The 23466-nt window shown below is 54.2% G+C and overlaps 1 protein-coding gene across 4 annotated transcripts in view; it reads right to left on the bottom strand.

The window, feature by feature from the left end:
- The window catches only part of ECE1 (endothelin converting enzyme 1), a 113679-nt gene that overhangs the window by 39212 nt on the left and 51001 nt on the right, over positions 1 to 23466 (bottom strand). The window contains exons 2-5 of one of the 4 annotated variants that reach the window (XM_035019588.1): positions 19270 to 19356; positions 18523 to 18678; positions 11140 to 11281; positions 6140 to 6352 (exon numbers count right to left, since the gene is read on the bottom strand). In XM_035019588.1, the coding sequence (XP_034875479.1) occupies positions 6140 to 6352; positions 11140 to 11281; positions 18523 to 18678; positions 19270 to 19356 (598 nt within the window). Of the gene's footprint in view, positions 1 to 6139; positions 6353 to 11139; positions 12064 to 18522; positions 18679 to 19269; positions 19414 to 19577; positions 19672 to 23466 lie in introns of those variants that run through there. The other 3 variants (XM_035019591.1, XM_035019590.1, XM_035019589.1) reach the window with 3 other exon arrangements.

The following is a 23466-nucleotide window of genomic DNA, read 5'->3' as shown; positions in this document are numbered from 1 at the left end:
AGGGCCAGACAACAGGGCTCCCAACTGCCTGGGGTACTTCCTTGCAGGGCCCCTGAGTTCCAGAAACTTCCTCAGTCACTTCCCCAAAGTCCCAAAGAGGAAAGACACAGCCTACCATCTAATCGGCCCACTTCTTCCTCTGGGAGTTTTCGCTGGAACAACCTCTTCCACACCACTCTCTGGGAGGAAACAAAATCCCCAGCAGCTGGGCGGGCTGTGGGTATGGGGCTTCCTGTGAATTCTGCAGTCCCTGGGCTGTGGCAGCACCACCTGGCCAGAAGCATGTGGGACTCCACATCAGGGCAAGACCAGCCCTTGTTCTAGATAAAACCACAGACTCCATGCAGGCAGTCACAGGCCTCAGGAGCCCCATCCTGTGAAGGGAAGTGGGGGAGCTGATAAACGAGGCACCTTCTTTCGCAGAGGAACGAAAATAATGTTAAGACCGTTACCATTATGATGCCTACTGCAGGCCCAGCCCTGGCTGAGCTCTTCTCAGCACCCCACCAGCACCCCGAGGTCAGACTATCACCCCATTTCACAGGGAAAGAAAACGAGGCCCAGGGAGAGGAACGAACTTGCCTAGGGAGGCAAAGCTAACACGTCACATGCTGGAATTTGAACTCAAGCATTCTCAGGCCTCCCTGAGAGAAGGAACTGCTTTCTCTGTGTGTGGGTGTGGCTGTGTGTGTGCATCTTGTTCTGAGTTTCCACCATCGAGTGCTATTAGCATCACGCCCAATTTATAGGCAAGAGGTTGAGTAATGTGTCCAAGGTCACACAAGTAAGTGGCTGAGGCCAGGACAGGGGCCTGAGCGCTCTCTGTGCTCCTTTCCTTTCCTGCAGGCTGGCTCGGAAAACTGGAGGTAGCACTAAAGCAGACCAGCCACCCCGGAGAAGCCCCTGGACACCCCCTGCCTTCCCCGGAACGGGAAAGATGGGCACACTGCTGCAGACATGGTACCGAACAGAAAGCATGGCGGACACGGATCTTGTCCAGAGGGTTTCCAATGTGCACGGGGAGAAGTAACGAAGCTAGACAGTGACTACTAGAAAAACAAATCAGAATAAAAGTACAAGAGATGGCACAGGGCTACATGATTAATTGCCAAGTCACTGACATGGACAAATTTAATGCTGATGGAATGATTCTGTCTCCATTTCTCCAGCAGACTGGCGCTGGGGTACAAGGAAGGGAGACCACAAATTCCTTGTAGAATCCATGATGCTCAAATTGTTATAAAAACCAGGCATTAATTTTGCATGCATTAATCTTGTACTAGAAAACATAGTAAAGGGGCGCCTGGGTGGCTCAGTCGGTTAAACATCTGCCTTCGGCTCAGGTCATGATCCCGGGGTCCTGGGATCGAGCCCCACGTCAGGCTCCCTCCCTGCTCAGCGGGGAGCCTGTTTCTCCTTCTCCCTCCGTCTGCCACTCCCCCTGCTTGTGCTCTCTCTCTCAAATAAATAATCTTTTTTTTTTTTTTTTTTAAAAAGGAAAGAAAACATAGTACACAGGACGGACACATAAAATGCAACTGTAGCTCGAGCCCAGAGAAGCCCTTTGGTGGCCCCAGAGGGCATCACAGAGGAAGCAGGTTTGAGAAGAGTCCTGCAGGAAAGGAAGGGGGTGAGGCAGGTAGTCTAGATGGCAGATTAGTCCGTGTTAAGAGCACGAGCTGGAAAGCCTGAGGGGAGGCCCAGCCCAGGGGTGAGAGGTGCAGCTGCATCCTTGCCCTGATGAAGTGAGGCCACACTCTTGTCTCCCCAAGGCCCCCGAGGCCCAAGCCAGCAACCTGGGTGAGGCAGCTCTGCTCGTGCAGCTGAGGTCGCGTCTCCCAGCCACTGGGCTGCAAGGATGGGCCACGGTGGCACTTGGCAGAGTTCAATCCGCCAGCGACAGATCCGTCTGGATTTCCCCTGAGGGGTCCCCTGTGAACTCACCTTTCAGAGAAAGGAGTGGCTCGTCTGAGGCCCTGCAGCCGGCTGGTGGTAATAGCTGTTCTACCTGGCCTGGTCACACAGTCCTCACCAGCACTCTGAACATTCCTTCTCCTGCCAGAGAAGCCCACCCCAGGCCAGCCTGGACAGCCTGGGGAGCCCCCGGCACGCTGCAACCCCCACCAGCTCCAGCCCTCCCCCCTCTCCCGCGAGGCCTGCTGGCTGACTCCTATGTTTTGGGGAAGCTGAAACAAGCCTGGCCTTGAGCCCAGGAATGCACTGGCCCGTGTTCCTGCATTTTTTGTCACCCACTCACCTGCCTCCTGCCCCTTCAGGGGTTTCCAGGTGCCAAAGTCCCAGGTATCAAGGCCCACAGGTGAGGGGCCATTTCCAGACTAGTTCCCAGGGTGAGTCTGGCAGGGAGGGGACTCCAGGATACGCCTTCTGGGGAAGCTCCTGGTCAGTATGACCTGGGGCTGACCTCACCTACTATGTTCATCAGGCCCTGGTCAGATCCCATCTCAACTGGAGAGCTTAATCAAGCAGCTCCCGGGGAAAGGAGGTTGGTGAATCATGCTTCTGGGCCGCTCTGTGGCCTCTGCATGGTGAAGCTGACTCAGGGAAGTCGGCAGAAAAAGAGTGTAAGTTTGAGGTCCCATAGCTCTGGGGCTAAATCTCAGCTAAGTCTCATCACTTCCTTCCTGTGAGTCTTATCTGTACAATGGGGATATACATCCACGGCTCCAATAAAATAATACAAGTAAACAGCCTAGCATGGTCATGGATATGCTGTACCTCCTTCCCTGATAACTAGGTCCACATCAGTGCCTCTATGAGAAATAATCAATAACTAGGCTTTCTTCGACCACCTCACTAATCCTTAGAACATCCCCACTCAATGCTCTGAGTTAGTTCCCACCTTAGAGACGAAGAGCTGAGGAGCCTGGGTGGTCTGTCTGCGGTCACACAGCTTGTCAGGGAGAGGGCTGGGCTGGAGCTCACGCGGTACACCGAGCAGGGTGGCTGTGCTTTGCCGAGCCCCTACTAGGTGCCAGGCTCTGTGCTAAGCACACGGGCCTCGCACATACAAGCGGGTACTCACGGCAACCTTGCGTTTGATGGCACTATTATCCCCATTTTATAGATAATGGAACTAAGCTGGAGAGGAGCCAGGTTACTTGTCCAAGGCCACACGAGTGAGAAGCTAGCGTGCCAGGGCTGCCTGACTTCAAAACCCTGCAGTCTGGCCTCCTGCTCCCACCAGACCCCGGTCCCAGGGGCAGGGGCTCCAGTGCATGGTTCTGGCTGTCCCGCGCCCAGCTCAGCACAGCTCCCACCTACACCTTGACCCTCAGGGACGGGATGGATGTAAGGCCAGAGGCCAGGACTGGAGCCCACTCCTCCTGGGCCCTGCCTGCTGGCCAGCTGGCCAGCTGAGGGGCAGGTCAGGGGGAAGGACTCAGTCCTGGCAAAGACCCCAGGTCCTCGTTGGAGCAGGATCCGCGGGTACCACACACAAGGGCCAGTCCTGGGCCTAACTGGAAAGTTAGAGGGCCCATCTGCCTGTCTTCTCCACCCCCTCTCGGTGCTAACTGCTCCCCAGGGCTGGAGCCCCCCTCCATTCAGGACTGGTAGTGTCTCCTCAGCAGAGTCCCTTAACTTCTCTGAGCCTGTTTCCTTAGCTATAACATGCGAACAATAGTTCCTGAGTCCCAGGGAGGTTGTGAGGATCAAGGAGGCAGTGGATAGAAAGTAGCAAGTAGCAGCCACTCAACAAACATCAGGCTCTTCCCCTCCTCCCTTCAGATCCCCAGGCGCCACGCTGCCGGCAGGGTGGGAGGGGGGCCACGCGTGCCCGTCTATCTCGAGGAGGTGGTGTGAGATGGGGAAAGGACACACGGCCCGGACAGAGTCAGACAAGTCCCAGCTGTGCCACCTGCTTAGCCTGTCTCCAGAACGGCTCTGGACCCCAGTGTCCTCATCTCTCAAATGGGACAAACGATACCTTCCTCGCTCCTGCCCTACAGGATCAAACAGGATGACATCCACAAAAAGCTCTGTAAACTGTAAAGTGCTGCACGAAGGTCAAAGGTGAGCAACAGCCATAACACTCGAATGCACAGCGGCCGGCATGATACGCCAGGCCCAGGCAACGCACCTTAAATACATTTTTCCCATTTTATTCTCATAACCTGGGGGAGGCCCGGTACCCAACGCACTGACGAGAGGAGTCCTGAGGGGTCATGTCGTTGACCTGAGATCACACAGTAAGTGGCGGAGGTAGGGTGTGAACCCAGGTCCCTGGTGGCCGAAGGAGAGGCTCTGCCCCATCTTGTCATCCTACTTGTCATTATTCCTTTTTTTTAAACTTAATTTAATTAATTTATTTTTTAAAGATTTTATTTATTTATTTGACAGAGAGAGAGAACACAAGCAGGGGGAGTAGGAGAGGGAGAAGCAGGCTTCCCGCCGAGCAGGGAGCCCGATGCGGGGCTCGATCCCAGGACCCTGGGATCGTGACCCGAGCCGAAGGCAGACGCTTAACCCACTGAGCCACATAGGTATCCCTTGTCATCCTACTTGGACTGTCCTCCGCTTTGGTTGTTGGTCCCTGCCAAGGCTGTCTTCAGGTGCTGGAGAAGGGACATCCCTGAGTTCCAGTCTGGCTACCCCAGACATATTTGCCTGTTAAGCTTCTAGTTCTGAAATGAAAGGCTCTGTCCCCTTTCAAAGGTGCCTAGATAACATAAAGCAGGCAGTGCCCTTGCTGTTCTGGACAGCCCTCCCTTGAGCTCTGATCCTCAAGGAGACTAGCCCCAGGCTAGGCTGCAGGGAATAGAGAGAATGGTGGACGGGTCTTACCCAGCAGCCGTGCCCCTCCCCCTCCTGGACCCGGGGCTGGGGTCGGAAAGAAAGGAGAGGTCGCCTAACCTGGTTTGCTCATTTCCACTGTCCTCTAAAAGACACAGTTGCCTGAAATTGCAATTGTCAAATTGGTAGCTCTTCCTGTCTCGTAGGAAGGTTTCTGGTTTCTGTCCCTTTGAGAAGATTTGTCCCCTTTGGGGTATCTTCAGATATTTTACGTACTTTTGAGTATCTTGCAGGTTTTTAAAAAACTTAGTAAGGATTTGTTGAATCTAAGTTCTGTCACTGATGGCTTTTCATGATCTAGCCTCTCCCAGCATTTAGGGTCCCAGGATGGGGCCGGGGCAGCAGGAGAGGGATGGAGAAGGTCCTGACTGCCAAGGGGCTCAAGTCAGGACCTCTATTTGTTGTGGTGGGTATTGTGAATTCACGCGGTGGACGACCCCAACGGGCAGGTGTTAATTCAAGAAACAATAACCGGGGATAACCCTGCAAACAAGACAGACATGGGGCTCTAATCTAAGGATAAAACCACCAACGCCAAGGTCAACTAGAGGTGCTGAAGGCCTAACAAGGTGCAAAGAGAAGAACTTTAACTTAGATGGTTTATCGTGCAAGTCCAATCAGCACGAGGCCATGGGATGTTCCTGCCTGCAGTGGACAACCCTCCCATAAACTTGTTATAACTTTCATCTGCTCACAACCCTAAAATCCGATCAAGTGTGCTCAGCGTTGACTCCCTTGGCTCACAACTTTCAGAGCTCACCGTCCATGCCGGGCAAAACCAGGCCACAGCTTGAAGTCGCAGCAGCAAGGACCACAGTGACCAGGGCTTAGTACCTCCCTGTGCCACACAAACCGTGCGAACCCTTTACACGTGTGCTTCACGGTTCTCAAAACTCTCAAGCTTGGGTAGTCGTAGTCCCAGTGAAAAAAAATTTGTTTTAAATTGACGTATAGTTGACACAGCACATTATATTAGTTTCAGGGGTACCACACGGTGCTTCCACAAGCCCAGACGCTGTGCCCTGCTCACTGCAAGTGCCACGAGCGCCTGTCACCACACGACGCAATCACACCACCACTGACTGCACCACCTAGGCTATGCCTTGCTTCCCTGTGTATTAGTCCCATTTTTGTAGAGACTGAGGCTCAGAGACAAGTAACTTACTTGTCTGACAAGTAACTTACAATGACTGACGAGTTCACCTACTCCAAAGCCTCTGGTTTTCCCTTTCTGTCAAGCGATTCCTTTCACCAGACCTGAGCAGGTGGGTCCAGCTGGCTGCTCTCCTCTGCGGCTCGTTCACGGGGCTCCCTGCGGGGTGCTTACCAAGGAGGTGCTTGATGATGGCTTGGTTGTGTTCCCAGAGGTTGCTGAAGGTCCCCCAGCGTGAGTGGCCATCAGGCACGGGGTTGGCTTTGATCCAGCCACCACAGGCGTAGGTGAAGAAGTCCTGGCAGGGGTCCACCGTGGGGTCCATGGAACTCAAGATGGAGCTGGTCACTGAGACGCAGGCCTCACTTAGGCACACCGTGGGGGTTCCTGGCAGGGGTCAAGGACAAGAGGCCAGTGAAGGGCAGGGAGAAGGCTGTGGGAATATAGCATGAGTGGCCTGGGGTGCCATGCCCCTGCCCCAGCCCTGACCAAACAGATCTGGAGCTGGATGGTCGCTAGACTTCTACCGAGAAATGATTTCAGTAGATTTACAATTTCCTGGCTTGTAAAGTAAGACTTCTGTTTAGCTGCCTCAAGTCCTTTCTGTGGCTTGAAAAGTACCCAGAACCAAGGTGTTTCTCTTAATCAGTCCTTCCTTCCACAAATATTCACTGGGTTTTTTTTATTATTCCCTGATGCTCAACAAATTGATTCACTTGTTCATGCATTCATTCATTCAACAAAATAATAACTGAGTATCTTCCAGGTTCTTTACCAAGTGGTGATTGTGTGTGTGTGTGTGTGTGTGGTGAGGGATATAAAAGGCATAGTCCTTTCCTTCAAGAGCTAATAATTTAGCTGGAGAGACAGACGTTTTATAAGAAAAGTTAAATAACAACCGGAGGAGAAATGTCTGTCATTCTGCAAACATAAATTGACTGTATTTAGTCCACGACAAAAGGGTGATGCAGACAATTTGGTGCCAGGACTTAGGGCAAAGGACAGCCTATAATGAACAGAAGAAACTATGAAAGATCATTCCCTCTGAGTACAGGGCAGGAGTGTTATCTCACTGACTCTCAAATAAAAATGAAACAAACTCAACAGACCATTTTGCTTAAGTCATTTTTATATACAAGGAAACTGAGGCACAGAGTAGCTAAGTAGCTTGTTCAATGGCCAATGGGGCACAAGCCCCATCCTCTCTCCACTCTGTCTCCTATGAGCCTGGAGAGGCGCTATCCCAGCGGTAACAGGTGGGCCCTGGGCGGCCCCATCTGTCAGGTGCCTCCCCGAGGAGGGATTCCGGTTGTCGGTGCAGGTGGGCAGTGGGGAGGGCTGCCAAATACTACAAGTGCCCCCCCATGAATCCACTTCCTCTGAGCCGGTTCTCACAGGACATGGGGCAGAGGCGATGAAGGCTCTTGGAAGGCCAGAGGCAAGAAGAGGGGCCGGACTCCTGTCTCGGGGTTGGTCAGTGGGCTCCAGCAAAGGAACCAAATTGCACAGCCTTGACAGGGGCCCAGCCCAAGGTGGTGGGAGATCCAGCCTCGTGACTAGGAACGCAGGCCCAGCCAGGGCCCTGGCTGACATAGGCAACAACAGGGACTTGACTCACATTTGTTATCTCACTCAGGCCTCACTGCAGACATCAGATACAGGTGTGATGCCCAGACTAAAGAGGGGGAGATGGAGGCTCTGTGTGCATGAACAGAGTCGGGCCACACGGCCGAGTGGGAGAGACGAGGCTGAAGTAGCTCTGGCCTGCTGCAGCTACTCCAAGGCCGGGTTCCCTCTGTTTTCCCTCTCCCTCTCCTTGCCGGTCCCATCGGGGGCTGGGGTGGCCCTTCTGGCAAGTTCAGCGTCCCTACCGCACAGGGAGGTGTGTGGCAGGGCAGGGGCTGGAGGCTCTTAGACCTGGGTTCAGATCCCAGTTTTCTGATTCTGGCTGTGGGCCTTGGGCAGGTGACCTCCTCTCCCCGAGCCTCGGTTTCCCCATCTAGAAGCGAGGAAGCACAGCAGGCCTGATGTCACAGTGACGGCGGACGCCTTCGTGGCTGGGCCCGACGTCCCCAGGCCAACCTTCAGAAAGCAGGAAAGGATGCACAGTTCTGGCAGGGGAACACGGCACCAGCCCGGGCTGGGGTGGCCTGTGGGCTTTTTCACGTTGGATGACGGGCACAACGTCTGGCAGGCTGACGAAGGGCTTAGAGGAGTCTCACGGCAGCACAAAAACCAAGGTAGCTTTGAGGGGATTACTTGTTTGGAGCGGACTGCACAACAGTCACAAATTACTGAGCTGGCAGGCTCGAAAACAGAAAGGAACTGGCAGGGCTCCGGTGCCATTTAAGCATCTCCATAGAAGGCCATCTCAAGCCGAGCTGCACGGCCCACTCCCCAACTGGGGAAATGTACCAGAATCTTCAGGGTGGGAGGAAGAGGATTTCTGTGTAGCTTTAAAAAACCTATTCACTATTATGAGAGAGCTTCATATTTGGGAAGGGAAAAGAATACCTATTGTTTTTATACCGCAAACTGCAGGAAGTTGGGCTTGACCAAACCTTGGCTGTTGGGAATGCCCGGAGACAGACTGCAAGAGGGTTGTCTTCAGGGAACAAGGCCTGTCAGAAACAGCGTGTGTGTGCGTGAGACAGGGAGGGATTTGGATTGATTGATTCCTGAGGTTATCATAAGGGGACTGGGATTTAAAAACAAAACAAGAAACCAGCCTCCTGAGAGGCCTGATGGGTCACTAAGCTCCCAAGCTGCTAGGTACAGGGCAAGGCACCGAGGTGGTACTTAAGCAATGCTTGGTTGTTTAACCGCTTAGTGCTCGGTAAATCCTTTACCAGCTATTCCTGACCCGGGAGGGACTTAACACATATTTGATCAATTACTTGTTTCCAGGCCCCCCTCATCAACATGGAGGTCAACACCTTCAAAACTCGGCCCAGGCTCCAACTCCTCGGGGAAACTTTCCCAGACCCTCATTCCTCGCTGGGCCCCTCGGTTGGCTGCCTGGCCGTGTGCTCTCTGAGGGCAGAGTATGCTGTGTCGTGGCTGTCCCCCTGTCCCCCTCCCCGACTGGAACATGAGCTTGAGGGTAGGGCCAGCACCTTACTTGCATTTCTATTTCCTTGGCCCAGCATGTACTTGGCACCTAGCAGCGGTCCAGTATGTGTGTGTTGAATGAGTGAGTGAATGAAGTGAGCTTTGTCCAGCACTTGGGCACCATTTGCAGAGGGAGAAAATATTTCTTCCTTTGAGGATGTGCATGACCAGTCGAGAAGCAGGAACAGCCAAAATCTAGTTCACAGATGCTCGTCTGCATGGTGCTGGGCCCCAACGCTGAGTAAGTCACTTAAGAATATTTTCTGGGAGAATCTGTGTTTTACTGCTGCTGTCTGTAAAGCGCCTGCAAGTCTCTGGAAAGGGGGTGCAGTGGGAAAGTAGACAAATATGTATTTAGGGGCCCAGACAAGACTTTGAGACGGGTCTTCCAGAATCATCGGAGAATGTGCTTTGACTAGCCTGATGTCTGCTCAGGCGTGGCCAATGTCAGCACCTGCTGACAGTCATGAGGTTACTGTCAGTTTCTGGGGTGGCCACTGGGGTGGTCCCGGGCCAAGGCAGCCAATGAAGACACATGGATTGGCTCAGGGCTCATGAGATCTTCGGCCCAGAGTCACCCGGGGGGAGAGTTCCTTTCATCCTGGTCCAGGCTGGGGAAACCTCTTCTGCAGCCCACAGGGGGCCGGGATGATAGAGGCTGAAGCAAGGCTGCTCCCTGTGCTTCCCCACCCCCCCGTGGGCGCGAGCACTAGGACCCAGCCCTTGGGGGCTCCCTTCTGGTTTCTGGGAGCTCCCGGGGCAGGCTCAGAGCAACTCTGGCTGCTGGAGTGCCTGACACAGGCGGACGTAAGGATGACTGAGGGGAGGTCCTGCCCTCTCTCCAGACCCTCAAACTCCTTCCCCCTCCGAGTCTAGCATGGCCACCCATGCAGGCCAGCGACTTTATAGTGGGGAAGCCTCGGTGAAGCCTGGGATCACGGGAAGGGTCATAATCTCTCTGATGGGATGAGTGACCAGGTGACCGAGTTGGTGGGGTTGGACCCTGAGCAAAGGCCCCAGAAGCTGCTCCACCAGATGGACCACCTGCCATCGGAAAGCTAGATGTTGGGGCACAAGGGTGTGAGAGATCCTGGAATTGGCCAGACCCCCCATCCTTGTTGTTTAACTTGGCTCTGCCCTTTCCAGGTCCACAAGTGCTTACTGAACATCAACTCTACACGAGGTACTCGGCTGGATACTCTCAGCCAGACACAGAGAGCCAGCCTCAGACGCCAACAGCAGGACTGGCTGGGCCCCGTCATACTGCTAAACAAGGCTGGACCCAGAGATGTGACTACAACGTGTACAGATTAGGCACACAGAGGCCAGCTGGGCCACGGCAGGACCGCTCCTCTGGAGGTTCTAACACACAGGGGCACCCCAATGACAAAGGCGTTGCAATCCAGCTGCCCCCTCCCTTGTGCACCAGCCACGTAACCTTGAGCAAGTCACCTAGGCTCACCGCCTCAGCTTCCTCAGATGCAAAAAACCACACCTCATTGGGTTGCTGTGAGGAGGAAACAGGATTATGTTTGTAAAGAAGAGGTGTGGTATTTGGTCCATGGAAAGTATTAAGTAAACAGAAGCTATTATTGTTATTTTGTTGGAACTAAAGATGGCGGAGGGTGCAAGACTGTGAGTCTCATCAGCTCACCTCCTCACAATAATAGCACCCAGAGCTAAGATTCAAGAAGTCCCAGGAGGCACCAGCTATGTGATAGACATTATCTCTAATCCTCAGGGCCAGCCCCAAATCGGGCACCATTTTCCCCATTCACAGAGAGAAGACAGAGGCTCTGGGAGACGAAGTGACTTGCCCGAGGTCACACAGACAATAAATTGCTGGGCCAGGGTTTGTTTGGACTCATGTCCCAAACCTCTACACCACCCACACTGTCCAGCTCCCATGTTTCAGTCCATCTCGGCACCGAGCCGTCCGGACCTCGCTCTCTCCTTGGCCCTGGAGGCCAGCCCTGGCTTGAGCAGGGAGGCCCTCTGGCCCAGGTGGACAGAGCCGAGGGCAGGAGTGAGCCAAGCCCACGACAAAACACAGAGGCACCTACTTGTCCGGTATTGAACGCCCAGCGCTGCCAAGCAGGCCACCAGTCCTGCCGCCAGAAGCGCCACCAGCACCACCAGCCGCTTCTCCACCTGGGTCCGCGCAGCCCAGCACCTCTGGCCACTCCGGGGGCTGCGGAAGTTCACCTGCAGGGAAGGGGGCAGGAAGGGTGGGGAGGACGTGAGCCCAGGGCCCCCCTTCCCCAGGAGCAAGGGGCTCCGCGGCAGGCCCAGGCCCCGGGGAGCCATCAGGGCCGCCCCCCTGCCTCAGGGGTGGTCCGGTTCCCACAGAATCGGTCCTAATCCAGGAAAGGAACTGCCACCCTGCTCAGCAGCTCGGATTAGCTCCTAAACACCAGACTCAAGCAGCTCAACCCAGCCGGACTTGTGTTTTTTGTGTTACCCGATACGGGTAGAAGGGAAAAAAAAGAACAGCTTTTCCCTGTTTCTCCAGCAAGGAGTTCAAAAAAGAACAGGATGTTTGGACTTGCAGGCATCCAGTGAGCATCCAGCTGGGCTGTTCTCAGAGCCCCCACACCAGCAGGCCAGGATGTTATAGCCACAGCTCCTACTTCCCAGGAGTGCGGACATCCTTTGCTCATTACACCCTCATGGTCCCATGAGGGCTGTGTTATTAGTTCTCTTTTACAGATGAGGAAACAAGTTCACAGAGGTGAGGCCCCTGCCTCTTGTCACACAGCTAAATGGGGAGAGCTGGGATTTGAACCCAAGTCTGTTGATTCTGGAGGCCACCAGGGGATCAGAGACGGGCATCTGGGAGATGTCAGGGGAGATGCAATGGAGAGGGAGCTCCATTCAGGCAGGTCCTCAAAGGGAGGAAAAATGTCCCCAGCCTAACAGTCTAGCTAAACAGGAAGGGAGGCACAATGAGAGGAAGTAGAGGGCGTGGCGGGGCCCTCGGGGCTGAGGAGGGACATACTGGCCTACGGCACTCAGAGCCCTCAGCCCAGGCCTTCACACCCGAGGCCAGTTCAGGGCTCTCCTCCATTGCAAGAGGTGCTTCCTGCAAAAGCCTGGGCCACAGGACAGGAGAGGTCCCTGAAGGTGGGGCTCGGCTCAGTGACACTGCGGTCATGTGCCACCATGGTGGAAATACCAAGAGGAAGACAGACTCCCTTGCTTTCCGCTGCTCACAGTCCAGCAGGAAGGCAGATAAAGAAACAGACTGGGGTGGAGGGTGGGTGGGGTCCAGTCAGGGAAGGCTTCCTGGAGATGGGGATGCCTGGGCTGGGTCTTGAGGAATAAGTAGGAGCTGGCCAGGTGAATGGGGAAGGAAAGGGGAGAGGAGGCAAGGTCTAGATCCTATGGGGCCCTTTAGCCCCTTTAAAGAACGTGGACTTCTTCTGGAGGGCTGGGATGACATAGATTGGATTTGCCCCTTTGGAAAGACCAAGGTGCAGGGAATAAGGCTTGTTGGGGTGTGGGCATGCAGGGCGGTGACCCACAGCTGCCAGGGGAGATGAGGAAACTCAGACTCTGACCTGCAAGTGCCCCCCCAAAAGCTGAGGGGGTGCCTGTCCCCGGGAGCCAGGTCACAGCCCTCAGGGAGCCTCATGCTGACACGTGGGAATCTGAGGTTGGTCACCTTAGGGAAGGGCGCCACGCAGCCTCATGGTCACCACTGCGTAATTTCTGGGCAGGAAATGAATGGGAATTGTGGCACCAGAGAAAGGGGAACATGAGAACTTTTTGCGGAAAAAAAAAACTGTGTTCTAAAACCAACAAAAGGAACTTGGGGCCTAGTCATATTTCCGAGGAGGGCCAGGCGGCTCCGAGACCCAAACAGCTGTGTCAGGTAGAAGGAAGGCTGCCACCGTCCAAAACCCCTTTCTGAAGAATGGTTTTAAAAATGTGAGAAATGAGGGGGGAAAAAAAAGTGAGCCACGAAGCTTCTGAGCGTGCTACTCCCGTGAAGTTAAAACTCTGGGCCCGGAGGGCCTGGTTCAGAGTCAGCCTGGGGCGGTGCTAACATGTTCCCAGCACTGGCAGGTTTATAAAGTGCTTTCTCCTCGGCATGCGTTTTCTCACACAGTTCCCCTTGGGAACTGCTATTCAGAGGAGTCCCAGAGGATGTGAAGCAAGCACTGACATTTCCCTCTTCCTGCCACCCTGGTCCTGGCCTGCCTCACTGGCTGCCTCCTCCTGAGGGCCCTCATGGCCCAGCACAGGGGGAGAGGGGTGACAGGCAAAGAGGCGGGGGGGGGGCCCTCAGTTTACAAGGCACCCCTCTGCCTGGTGCCGGCTCTCGGAAGCCAGGGAGGACAGCCGGCAGGCCTGGGGAAGAAGGCACACCTCATGGTCTGCATCTGCATCTGCAGAAGGAGCGCCACCAGGGTGCGGGGAGTCAGGTGAAAGGGAGGGAAGAGGAAGGGAAGGGAGAAGATGAGAGGAGGAACAGAGGGAAGGAAAAAAGAGGAATAAAGGTAGCTAACACGTGAGTGCTTTCTATGTGCCTGGCGTCACGTTAATTCTGTTTTGTTGCTGGATGATGCCATTCTATCTTCACAACGTCCTAAAGAGTAGGCACCGGTATCAGCTCCAGAAGAAACACAGGAAGTGGGGGAGGAGGGGGAACAGTGAGAAAACCCATCTCTCTCCAGAACCCTCAGCCTCAGCCCCATGGCCACGCTGCCCCCAAGGAGCAGAAAGTCGAGCTGAGCCTCATTGTTTAGTGTCAAGCAAACAGATGGTGTTCACTGCAAAAGTGAATCAGAATTAAGTCCGAATTAAATTAGAAATTCAGTTCCAGGAAGAAATGGCAAACAGAATTTGAAAATGGGGTTTTTAACCTTTGTAATGTTCTCTGCTCAACTCATGCTGACTGGCTGAGGGCCTGCTGGTTTCTTGACAAGCCTCCTCTCTGAGGGCAGAAGGAATCCAGAGGCATCCCCCTGGGGCAGAAGTCCCCCCCAGAGGCCTTTCCAGGAGAAGTCATCCAATTCCTGGTGCAGTGGATGGGGCCATGCTGCGAGGCCCTTCTCTCTGAGCCCTGTGGTCCCGGCCCTGCCTCCTTCAGAGCATCCAGCAAGCTGAGGTCACAGCAAGGGGAGGACCCGAGTGCTTTCTCTTTCCTTTTGGAAACGAGAGCACGTTGATCACCAGAGACTGGTCTGCAGTGGCTTGGAGGGTGAGAGGATTAGTGGCAGGCAGCCCACTCTGTCTCAGGAGAGGTAACTTGGGAGTGGCCATCGGCCAAAGAGCAGAGCTGATGCTTGGGAGATGGAGCTGAGAATTACTGTAAACGCTCAGCTCACGGGTGGGCTTAATATCCTATTTATCATCATGTGAGGCAGACAGAGAATGAGACCGAAGGAAAAGGATGCCCTCAAAAGAGAGAGGTGGAGAGAGAGACAAAAGAGGAAAGACATAGACAAAGCCAAAGAAAGAGAGAGAGAGAGAGAGAAACAGTTGAGCTGTCCAACCTAGAGGTTCCCAGAGCTTCCACAGCCAAGGGAACAAAGCCCTAATGAGGGATAAATATTTGGTTACAGAAGTGAGTGCTTGGCTCACCTAGGCTTACAGCAAGAACGAGTTCTGCAGGCAAGGACGGGACATGGGACACGGCTGCCTGGGGCCCAGGAGACAAGCCAGCAGGAGAAGGGGTGGGGAGCGGGGCAAAGCCTGGGGTTCAGAGGAAGCAGGGGGTCGGGAAGGGAGGCAGAGGTCCTTGCTGAGCCACCGCCGGGGCCCCCAGCGACCTGGGCTGCCTTGAGAGGCAAACAGGAGTCAGTCTGGCCAAGGGTTTGGCAGGGAGCCCACCCCCTGCAGCCCAAAAGCCTGGCCACCCGACGAGGGCTGGCAGGGTGACCAGGCTGCCTGCTTCAAGTCAGCCTCTCAGAGCAGACGGACCATGAGAGCCCAGCCCAGGGCAGCACCCAGCTACCACGAAGGGGTTAGGCTGGGGGAGTTTCTTCCAGCGAAGGTTTTATAACAGTGGACTTCCAGCTGAGGCCACTGGGGCCAGCCCAGAGCAAAACTATAATGTCTTCTTGTCCTCCCCACCTCCTCCCTGAGTCCTACCTGTCCCCCCGACCCCCAAGCCTGACTCTCTTCCAATGACCTGTAACAGCTTACACGAGTGCCCGCTATGGGGGAGGGACTCCTGCCATCGACACAGGAACCAAAGTCTAGTATTTAGAAGAAGCACTTTCCAGCTCTCTTCGTTTCCCAGAAGGAACACCCAGCTGCCCATGACATGGGAAAAGGGAGGTTAAAGGTCAGCCTTGACCTTTCAAGACCCCATGTGTGTGCGTGTGTGTGTGTCTGTGTGTGTCGCTGGGCCGCCTCTGGGCCTCAATTTCCCATCTTTAAAATGAGGAAGCTAGGGCACCTGGGTGGCTCAGTTGGTTAAGCGACTGCCTTCGGCTCAGGTCACGATCCTGGAGTCCCGGGATCGAGTCCCGCATCGGGCTCCCTGCTCGGCGGGGAGCCTGCTTCTCCCTCTGACCCTCCTCCCTCTCGAGCTCTCTGTCTCTCATTCTCTCTCTCGCAAATAAATAAATAAATAAAATCTTTTTTAAAAAAAAATAAATAAATAAAATGAGGAAGCTAGATAACCATCCCAGGTCTGACCATCTCAGATTCTAGAAGAACTAGAAAGCCAGGAGTATAAGGCTCAAACAGGTAGAATCCTGGTGAGCACAGAGGTCTTTTTAAAGTACTAAGTGGGCTTGTCCCTGAAATCACCCTTGAAGGACAGCCCTGTGTGTGGCATGGGGTGGGGGGATGAGAAAAATCACCACTAAGAATGAAATATCTCAGCTTTCCCTTCTCTTGAAGAAATTGATTTTTACAAGCAAAAGGATGAATTTCAAAGGCTTTGGTAGCAGTCATGGCCGCCTGCTCCCCAGCTTAGGCTGCGGGTATCACTTTAGCTGATTCCCTTTGAGCCACCAAAATGGTATGTGCTGGGGTGGGGGGTGAGGGACAGGCAGCCGGTCTGAGCAGAGCAGAGGCTCCCGAGAGCAAGGTGGTTATATTTAGGGCATCACTGAGACCTCCCGCCTGGTGAGTCATGGTAACAATCCCAACAGCAACCAAATCCATTTTCTGTGCACTATGCACAAGGCTTTCACTTACACAGCCTCATTTCAATCTTTGTAACAACTGTCGATTAATAATATTAACCCCAGGACTGGGGGGCTCAGTCAGGCAAGCGTCTGCCTTCGGCTCAGGTCATGATCCTGGGGTCCTGGGATGGAGTCCCGCATCAGACTCCTTGTTCAGCAGGGAATCTGCTTCTCCCTCTCCCTCTTCCACTCCCCCTGCTTGTGCTCTCTCTCTCTCCGTCTCACAAATAAATAAATAAATAAAATCTTTAAAAAATATACTAAAAAACCAATGGGCTTCAAAATCATGAAAAATCAAGTAGCTTATTTTTATAGTTGCCCATCAAAGAGGGAGATCTGGGAGGAGGGGATGGGGGACATTTTAAAAATCTTAAATTTGAAGGAGCAGTTGTATTTCCAGCATCAGCTCATAGGAAATTATCCAAAGGGCTAAGGGATGGTCACCTACAATGCTAGTTACTGGGCCTGTTGTCCAAACTTAGCATATTGAGTACATACACTATTATATACTCGTACCGTGAGGCACTAATTTTTTTTACGTTTATTTATGTATCTATGTATTTATTTATTTATTTAGGTAACCTCTACGCCCAACATGGTGCTCAAACTCACGACTCCAAGATCAGAAGTCACATGTTCTACTGACTGAGCCAGCCAGGCGCCCTGAGGCATTATAATTTTTAATGACAGCATGTTTTGGGAGTTTTTAAACAACAGGAAAAATGCTCATGAAGGGGCATTAAATGAAACAAGCACAGCACAACATCGTGTACTTAGAGTGAGCTCAATTATGTTTATAAATATACGTGTGCAAATGTGGAAAACCAGAAGGGGTTATCTCCAAGTGCTGGGATTACTGTTTCTTTTTAAATCTTTTTTTTTTTAGTATTTGACTTTTTTTTTTTTTTTTTCAGAAATAAGCATGTAAAGTCTTTCTATTGGGAGAAAAAAACTCCAATGATTAAAAACAAAATTAGTAGAAAACTCAGCTTCATAAGTTGAGGTGAACAAGTTCTCGATTCAAGCATTGGCTCGTTCATACTTGCTTTGGAGAAGTCATGGTGGCTCAAGGGAAGCCGGATTGGGTACCCACAGAAATGCCCCAACTCCTTGGGGCAACCTTTTTGGCTTTGCCTGTATAAAAAGTAGGCAATGCACCCAGTTTGGCAGATCGGTGTAGGGACAGCAACACTGCACTCCAAAACACATGATAGTTCTGTAACCCCAGGAGTGTCCCCAACCTCTCTGAGACTCAGCTTCATCATCTGTAACATAGCCACGGGGCCCTGACCTCACAGGTCATAAAAACAACAATAATCCTAGCAGGCCCCATAAGAGGCGTTACATTTACTTTCTCTAAATCCCATTTTACAGACGAGGGAATTGTGCTTTCAGTGGTTAAGCACCCAAGACCATCGGCGGAATCAGAATTCACACTGGGGACCCCAGCTTCGGAGACTGGGCTGCTTCCACTCTGCCAGGCAGCCCCGGAGGCAGATGAACACATTTTGTGACCTGAAAAAGGCTATCCCCATGTGGGCTACTGTTATGTTATGGTGATGACAACATGGCCTATTATTTTGTTGTGAATTCTGAAACACTTTTGTGCTGATATATTTAGAACCTTCTGTGCAAGATGACACCGAAAAGATTGCTGATTAGATTCTGTTTTGATTTGTGAAGGGAAAAGTGCCTGCCACAGAAATCTAATTTCCTGCTGGATTTAGCCTCTCAAGAAGGGTCCCAGGGAAGAGGTTCTAGACAGACTGTGCTGATCTCACTCTCAGATTTCTAGCTCTGAGACCTAAGGTGAGTTGTATCTCCATTCAGGCCCTGTTTCCTTATCTGTAAGCGGGAACAGTAATCCCTACAGCTCATAGGGGTGGTCCTGAAAGTTAAGTGGGAAGATATAGGTAAGGGTGCCATATCCCAGTGGGCAGACCACTTGGAGTCGAGTTCGGATCTCCCTGGGCTACTTACCTAGCCTGGAGGAAGGACTCCATCAGTGCTGTTTTCCTTTACTGGTATTATTATTCAGCTTCTAAGAGGTATGCCTGAGTAGGACTGGGCCCGGCAGACTGCATTTCCAAGCACCCTAAGCTTGCTCTCTGGATGAACTGTGATTTGGTGTCAGTTCACTGGGTGGCCCCAACATGTTCCCCAATGCCTCCCTTGGTCAACCTGGCAGAAATTCTCCAGGACTGAGATGCCCTGCTCCTCTCCCCGGGCTGGTTTCTCAGGAGCTAGAGCAAGGGCCCCCCTGAGTGTCCCTGACACTTCTGACTCGCTCCCGCTCACCTGCCTGGGTCCAAACCCCACCACAGGGCTGAGGTCCTGTTCGACACTGTCCCAGCTCAGCCTTGCAGGGAGGGAAGAGCAGGAAGCAGCCATGCTCACTGCTCTGCCACAAGGTAGGAAGGTGGTGGGCATGTTTGAGTCCCACAGGGACAGACCCTGGGGAGAGGAGGAATTGGGTTTCAGGAGTAGGCTGCAAGGGGGCAGGGAAAGAGGGGGCAGAAGATGGGTTCCTCCCTGCAGAAAATTCAGGTATTGGGGGAAAGGGGAAGAAGGGGGCCATGCCTACCAGATAGGGTGACCAAGCAGCCTGGTTTGCCCAGCACTGAGAGGTTTCCAGGGACACAGGGCTTTCCACAGTAAAACTGGGACAGTTTTAAACTCTGCCATTACTGGACTGTGTGACCCTGGGCAAGTCCCTCAGCACCCAGGGACTGCCTTTCCTGTGGAAGGTAACTGGTCCAGTTCAGTTCTACAGGGTGCTTCAACTCTGCCAAGGGGCTGTAGTTCCACTGGCAGGTGGCAGGAGGACTGGGGGACAGTCAGAGCTGGGGAGGGGACCCGGGTGGGAGGAGCCCAGTGCCGTGGAGGCACTTCTGCCCCGGAAAGGCATCTTCCCTCACGGAGCCCAGAGCTGCCCTGAGCTGTGCCAGCCTGGCACGGCCCCCTCTCGGGCTGGCAGGGGGGGGCGGGGGGGAGCAGCGCGCATGCCCGGCTGCCCGGGGGCTCGCAGCCGGCCAGGGCTCCTACCTGCAGGCCGTTTGGGTACACTTCACCCTCAGACAGCGAGTCCACCAGGTCCTCCTCGTCCAGCGTGGCCCGCTTGTAGGTCGACATCTGCAAAGCCAAGTGGAGCACGGACTCCCTCAGCGCCTCCATGGCTCTCAGGCGAATGGGGAGAATGGGGAAGCGGCCCCGGCGCCGCTGCGCGCCCCGCCCCGCCCGGGACACCGAGACCGGCCCACGGACCGGCCCGCGGCAGGGGAGGGGGGGTCCCGCCTTCCTCCGCCCCCCCCCCCCCCCCCCCGCCATCCCGCTTATGCAACGCGACGCCTCACCCCCAGCGCCCGCAGCGCGGCGGCCACCAGCTCCGCATGCTGCGCCCCGCGACGCCTGGTCCCCACCGCCACCGCGTACCGCCGCGCGACAGGCTGGCCGGGAAGGGCCGGACAACGCGCCACCTTCGCGGGCGGGGCCTGACCGGCGCGCGGTTGCCGGTTCCCTCCATGGCCCCACGGGGGCGACCCGACCCGGGGTAGGTGGAGGTCCCCACGGCCAGCCCCTAGCCGGAGGGAGGGGGTCTCGCAGCAGCACCTCCTCCTGGGAAGCCCCACGTCTCCGGGGGTTGGCAGATAGCAGGAGTCGAGGATTAGGAAGATGTCCCTAATTTGGACCACAACTGTCAAGAGAAAGGTTCCACCCACCAGTGGCCCTTAGGTGCCTCAAGTAAGCCTCCCCATCAGAGCTAGAAAGATTGGGGGGGGGGAGGTGGAATAAAAAAGGCAGGTGTCTCCCCTCGCATTTCCCCCTTCCTCTAGCTCAGGGATTTTAAGCCAGAGAATTTCAGAAAATTCCAGAGGCTTAGGGCTAGTCAAGAACCAGGAAGGTGATCCATCCCTCCACCTTCAGTCTCAGGAGGCAAGAGTCTCAAGCAAGTGCTCAGGTAGGAACTCTAGGTACCCAGCACTCTGCCTCCCACCTTGGAGAAGTCTAACCCAGAAGTTTCCCGAAGGACCCTCCACTTCCAGTGAGACCTGGAATCCCCCTCATTTATACATTTTTCAGTTTCCCACAGTGCACGTCTGTTCATTCCCATATTTCGTTCCCACGGCCACACACATGTGTGCAGGAACTGGCTCAGAGGGGTGGGGTGACTGCCTGGGGTCACAGCGACAGCTCCTGGAGGCCTCCTGCTTCTACTCTGGCCCTCTCAGCCCTTTACCAGTCTGCCCACGGCCCCTGCCTACCCTCATCTTGTGCTGCTCCCCACCTCGCTCACTCAGGCCCCAACTTCTTTGGCCTTCACTCAGTTCCTCAGATTCTCAAGTTTCTCCCCTCCCTCAAGATCTTTACAGCTGCTATCCCCTCTATCTGGAACATTCTTTCCTCATCTCTACTCCTCCCATGGCCAGTTCTGGCTTCAGACCTCAGCTTAAATCATCACCTCCTCCACTGTCCTGACCACTCTAAGGAGCCCCTCAAATACTCTGTTACACACCCCATTTTTCCCCTTTATGGTATTTACTGCTGTTGTTATTCTTTTATTTTACCTTGATCCCACCCCTCCCACCCCGCAAGCATTATGAACTTTATCAGAGCTAGGACCTTGTCTGGCACAGAGAATCCCCATCACCTCGCATACTATCGGTGCTCAATAGTTCAAATCAATGGTGGAACAAGAGGAGGGGACGTGAAAATTACTCTGGGGCAGTGCCCTTAAGTCCTTGACAATCTAATTTTGCAATGTCCAAGGACAAAGGAAACATATCGAACAGGCACAGGACTGGGGGAGGTGGGGTACTTGGGGAGAATTTTAATTCTGGAGACTCCTGCCTCACTCCCAGCGGGTAGGGGACTTCCCATTACCCACTGGAGACAGAGGGACAGAAGGCTTCTTCACTTCACGCTGAGTTACGGCTGAACTTTTTCTGAAACCAGGACACTTGCTTATACTAAGTAACAGGTGTCAACCGCCCGAGGAAAAGACCCTTGAAAAAGAAGTTCAATTCACCACACAGCTTCTCAGCCTGCACAGCAGCTATTGTTTCAGAGACACCTAGGGGTATGAGGCATTTGTCAGTTCTATCACATCCATCCTCCCATTTAAGCCTCTCGCCCTTCCCTCTGAGTATTATTGGCCCCTTTTACAGAGCCTGAAACTGAGGCTCAGGCAGGTCACTTGCCTGGGTACAGAGGCAGTGGCTCCTCCTCCTTCTATCTCATTTCAGAGATCACCCCTTCTACGAAGCTCTCCTCACCACCCTCCAGACAAGGAGGCTTCTTGTCCCCGGCTCAGTGTCCCCTTCCACCCAGGCCCCCACCCCATGCTTCCTTCTGTTGAAGCGCATAGCACTCTAAATGGGAGGACCCTGAAGGCAGGGGCCAGGGCTCCTCAGGCCCTGTCTCCCACAGGGCCAAGTCTGCAGCTGGAGCCTCCATGCGTGTTGGAGCAAAGGCGGGAGGCAAGGGAGGGAGGCTGGAAGCCCATCCCGGGGGCCAAGGCCAGGCCACCGGGGCCGTCCGTCCCACTGCAGCCTGTTTGTGGATAGACGATGAAGGAAGCTCACATACCTCCCAAGCAGAAATCCGCTCAGACGGAGAGCTGTTTATTTTTCAGAGCACAAAAGACGAGGTGGCCCTCCTAAAGCGCCTGCCTCGGGCTCTGCAGTGAACGGAACCCACCTGAGTCGCGGAAGCGGCTTGGCTGGCTCGGTGAGGAGCGCAGAGGCCCCAGTCTGTGAGTGAGTGCCACCCCAACAGCGATGGCGGCCCTCTATCTGCACCCACCCAGAGCTGGAAGGGGCCTTCCATTCCCTGTCTTGTTGGGTCCCCATACCCACCTGGGGCCTCAGCCTCATCACTTCCATGTTACAGGAGAAGTGGGAGGGAGGTGTTGGGCAGGCAGGAAACCTGCTCTGTGCTGCCTGACAAAATGTAGCTCTCCTGATCCCAAGACGTTCTGCCGGGCTCCCCGATGAGAAGACTGAGGATGAGGGAGGAGGCAGGACTCGACAGCGCCCCTCCCTCCTCACCCAGGTCACCTGGCTGGAGAGTGAGTGGCCCAGGAGGTGAATGCTTGCCCGCCTGACCCCATGCTGCTCCCTCCGAGTACCCCAGCCACATGGCTAGGAAGGGGTACTAGGATTAGGGGTACGAGGATTAGGAAGATGCCCCTAATTTGGACCAAATTAATTTGGAAGTGGCAGAGCTGGGCCCCGAACCGGGGTCCCGCACTCTTAGTCCTGTGCTCTTTGGGGAAGGGGGAGCTGCTTCTTCAGGCGGGGCCCTCACGGAGTCCAGGCACCAAGCTGGCTGGGCAGCCCACGCTCGTTCCCATCGCCTTGTCTGCAGTGCGGGCTTCAGGGAAAGGAGAACACAGCTGCTTTGTGGGGAGTCTGCCCTGATCTGCTTGTTCCTCCCCTGGACCCCTCAGAGGCTGATGCTCATGCGAAGGTGGAGACCGAGCTCGGAAAAGTGGGAACCACAGCTTGGCCCCCGCTCCAGGCTCCCACTGCACAGAGAAGGAAGTATGAACCAGAGGGCCTGTGACGGTGCCCCGCTCTGGAAACCCCACCCTGTGGAAATCAACGGCCTGGGGTGAACAGAAATGAGAAATATTAGAAACGTTCACATGTTTCTGACAACAAAGGCTCTGGCCCAGACACCCGGTGTGATCCTATTTGCGGCGACTGGCGTTAATCACTCAGATGGTTCTCGCCATCGGTTTGCCCAAGGCGGGGGTTCTTCAAGGAACCTTGGAGTGTGTCAGGCAAGAAGAGCAGTCCTGAGTGAAGTTCACAGGCCTGCGACTCCTTGGCTACACCCTCCAAACTGTTTTCACGTTCTTTCTGAGCCTCTGCTCTGTCAGTTCCTGCCTTAGGGGCTCGTGGTTGGCTGGGACCCGTGAAGTTCTTATAGGTCATCTCACACGCACTCACGTTATGTGTCAGTCCGATACTGTTATTCAATAGGCACAACAACAGAGTGGGTAGAAGCTCTAGATCCGAGCCTCAGTTCAGATGCCCACGGGGCCACTTCCCAGCTGTGTGACCTTGCGCAAGTGAGGTCTGCATCATCCCTGTGCCTCAGCTGTCTCATCTGGAAAATGGGGATGATAATCACTGTACCGCCCTCACAGGACTGTTGTCATCCTTTTTTTTTTTTTTTTAAAGATTTTATTTATTTATTTGACAGAGAGAGACACAGCGAGAGAGGGAACACAAGCAG

The sequence above is a fragment of the Mirounga leonina genome, unplaced genomic scaffold (assembly GCF_011800145.1).
Source record: "Mirounga leonina isolate KUSES-001 unplaced genomic scaffold, KU_Mleo_1.0 Mir_173, whole genome shotgun sequence".
In the NCBI taxonomy this organism is placed as follows: Eukaryota; Metazoa; Chordata; class Mammalia; order Carnivora; family Phocidae; genus Mirounga; species Mirounga leonina.
This window is presented reverse-complemented; position numbering and strand designations above follow the sequence as displayed.